Raw genomic sequence first — 3,038 nt, forward strand, 5'->3', positions numbered from 1 at the left:
GCTGGTCAGTGTATATACCTCCGTTACATGGCTGGTCAGTGTATATACCTCCGTTACATTGCTGGTCAGTGTATATACCTCCGTTACATTGCTGGTCAGTGTATATACCTCCGTTACATTGCTGGTCAGTGTATATACCGCCGTTACATGGCTGGTTAGTGTATATACCTCCGTTACATTGCTGGTCAGTGTATAAACCGCCGTCACATGGCTGGTCAGTGTATATACCTCCGTTACATAGCTGGTCAGTGTATATACCTCCATTACATTGCTGGTCAGTGTATATACCTCCGTTACATTGGCGGTCAGTGTATATACCTCCGTTACATTGCTGGTCAGTGTATATACCTCCGTTACATGGCTGGTCAGTGTATATACCTCCGTTACATTGCTGGTCAGTGTATATACCTCCGTTACATTGCTGGTCAGTGTATATACCTCTGTTACATTGCTGGTCAGTGTATATACCTCGGTTACATTGCTGGTCAGTGTACATACCTCCGTTACATTGGCGGTCAGTGTATATACCTCCGTAACATTGCTGGTCAGTGTATATACCTCCGTAACATTGCTGGTCAGTGTATATACCTCCGTAACATTGCTGGTCAGTGTATATACCTCCGTTACATGAATATAAGAAAAACAGGGGTATAAACAGCAAACATCTATTATCCTCCAAACGACGTTGGAATTATACCCCTGTTTTTCTTATATTCACTTCATATTAGTAGATGTGATTTTTATAAGGACCTTTAGTACACCGGTTTATAGCCTTCGGCTGTTTTACAATTACTATCAGTATTGAATGTCAGACGGATGAAATTTACTGGTTCACTCGTTTAAACTAGATTTTACACTACATTTCTCCCAAATAATTTGTTCACACAAATATATATTTTTTATTTGATTTATCTATATTCTTAATTATTTATACACCACTATAGAAAATAATAAACCAATACTTCACTACTTAATTAGGCACGAATATTTAGTTATACATGAACTTTTGTTATTCCCCTTATTAACATGTATTTAAGTATACAGTTGTAATGAGAATTTGATCACTGGCAGCCACGTGTTCGTATTCATGTTGTGATATTTCACATTTCTATATATAATTTATAGTTAAATTAATAGGTGGAACACACACAACCAAGCGCAGCACACCGGCACACACTTGATCACGTTGATAGACATTGCTGCAGCTGGTTAATCTTTCAATAATATATCCTAGCGCAACTACTCTGGTTATAAAGTGTATATACCGCCGTTACAGCGTATATACAGGGACCGAGGACGCCGGGTGTATATACGGGGACCGAGGACGCCGGGTGTATATACGGGGACCGAGGACGCCGGGTGTATATACGGGGACCGAGGACGCAGGGTGTATATACGGGGACCGAGGACGCCGGGGGTATATACGGGGACCGAGGACGCCGGGTGTATATACGGGGACCGAGGACGCCGGGTGTATATACGGGGACCGAGGACGCCGGGTGTATATACGAGGACCGAGGACGCCGGGTGTATATACGAGGACCGAGGACGCCGGGTCCTCCGCCATGTTTATCAGTAAAATACAATCATGTAATATGATCGGGACACTTCCTGTGCGGGTACATCTGGGATGGGTCACGGCAGGCAGAGGACACGGATAACCAGGATACAGCCAGAGGTCGGGGCAGGGAGAGGACACGGATAACCAGGATACAGGCAGAGGTCGGGGCAGGGAGAGGTCACGGATAACCAGGATACAGGCAGAGGTCGGGGCAGGGAGAGGTCACGGATAACCAGGATACAGGCAGAGGACATGGATACAAGTTTACAGACACCAGCACGTTCCGGAGGTCGTAGCCCCGCCTCCTTCATCGGGGGATGAAATGTAACGCAATCAATAAATCTGGAAATGTATCTCTTTGTTATCCTGATGAATGTTATTGATCCAATTATATCAGAAATGACAAACTGTCTCTGGACTATGGGGGGTGTAAGGGGGGGAGGGGACAGGTGAGTGTGTATACTAGGACAGGTGAGTGTGTATACTGGACAGGTGAGTGTGTATACTAGGACAGGTGAGTGTGTATACTGGACAGGTGAGTGTGTATACTAGGACAGGTGAGTGTGTATACTGGACAGGTGAGTGTGTATACTAGGACAGGTGAGTGTACACTAGGACGTTATGATCACAGGTCGGAGTTTTGCTTCCATTTGATATAATTTCACATTAATAATCTAGAACATTGTATGAAGATTGTCCTCACACTGATCATAGCCTTCTTCCCCGGAAGTAGCACCACGTCACGTATGCGTAACGCCCCCCGGAAATAGTATTGCAGTCACAACACTAGACAGGACGCTGGAAGTGACGTCAGAGCGAACTGTGTTCTGCCGGAAGGCACAGTCCGCGCGAAGTTTGAAGCTTGTCCAGTGCCCGGTGATGGCGGTGGAGTCCCGGAGCCTCCTGGAGAGAATCTCCGCCCGGATAGGGGAAGCCAGGCCGGTGAGAGCTGTGAGCGGGCGGTGGGAAGGGTCAGATATCATATCTGTATGATGTACCCCGGAATGTATGTCAGGTCTGTGAGGACACAGGAACCCCTCACCATTGTGCAAGGACCCCAGCAACAGTGTCATGTATGATCAGGTTATCGGTACCCATGGTCTCGTTGTGTGTCATGTATGATCTGATTATCGGTACCTGTGGTCTCGTCGTGTGTCATGTATGATCTGATTAACGGTATCCGTGGTCTCTTCCTCCTCATTGTAGGGTACACGGAACCCTGTTGGGGGCGGGCCGGTGCAGGGCGTGCTGAGCCCGGACTATGACGGTGATGACAGTCCGCGGCTGCCGCCGTGTTCTCTGGATCTCTCCGATTCCGAGGAGGAGAAATCTTCCCAACAATCCGGATGCAATCAGAAGAAGTCCCCCGCGTGGAGGAGAGAGCCGGGTAATACCCCCATCATCCTCTCTCCACTATACGGGTCTGACTACGACACGGGACCTATTCTACACGTCACATAGAACACGAGACTAGGGG

General features: G+C 47.3%; 1 protein-coding gene across 1 annotated transcript in view; it reads left to right on the forward strand.

The window, feature by feature from the left end:
* The first annotated feature begins 2,440 nt into the window (after positions 1-2,440).
* The window catches only part of ACRC (acidic repeat containing), a 16,097-nt gene continuing 15,499 nt past the window's right edge, over positions 2,441-3,038 (forward strand). The window contains exons 1-2 of the mRNA XM_018574425.1: positions 2,441-2,503; positions 2,768-2,982. Of these exons, the coding sequence (XP_018429927.1) occupies positions 2,441-2,503; positions 2,768-2,982 (278 nt within the window). The remainder of the gene's footprint in view (positions 2,504-2,767; positions 2,983-3,038) is intronic.

This window comes from Nanorana parkeri, unplaced genomic scaffold, assembly GCF_000935625.1.
Source record: "Nanorana parkeri isolate BGI_ZX_2015 unplaced genomic scaffold, ASM93562v1 scaffold2963, whole genome shotgun sequence".
Taxonomy (NCBI): domain Eukaryota; kingdom Metazoa; phylum Chordata; class Amphibia; order Anura; family Dicroglossidae; genus Nanorana; species Nanorana parkeri.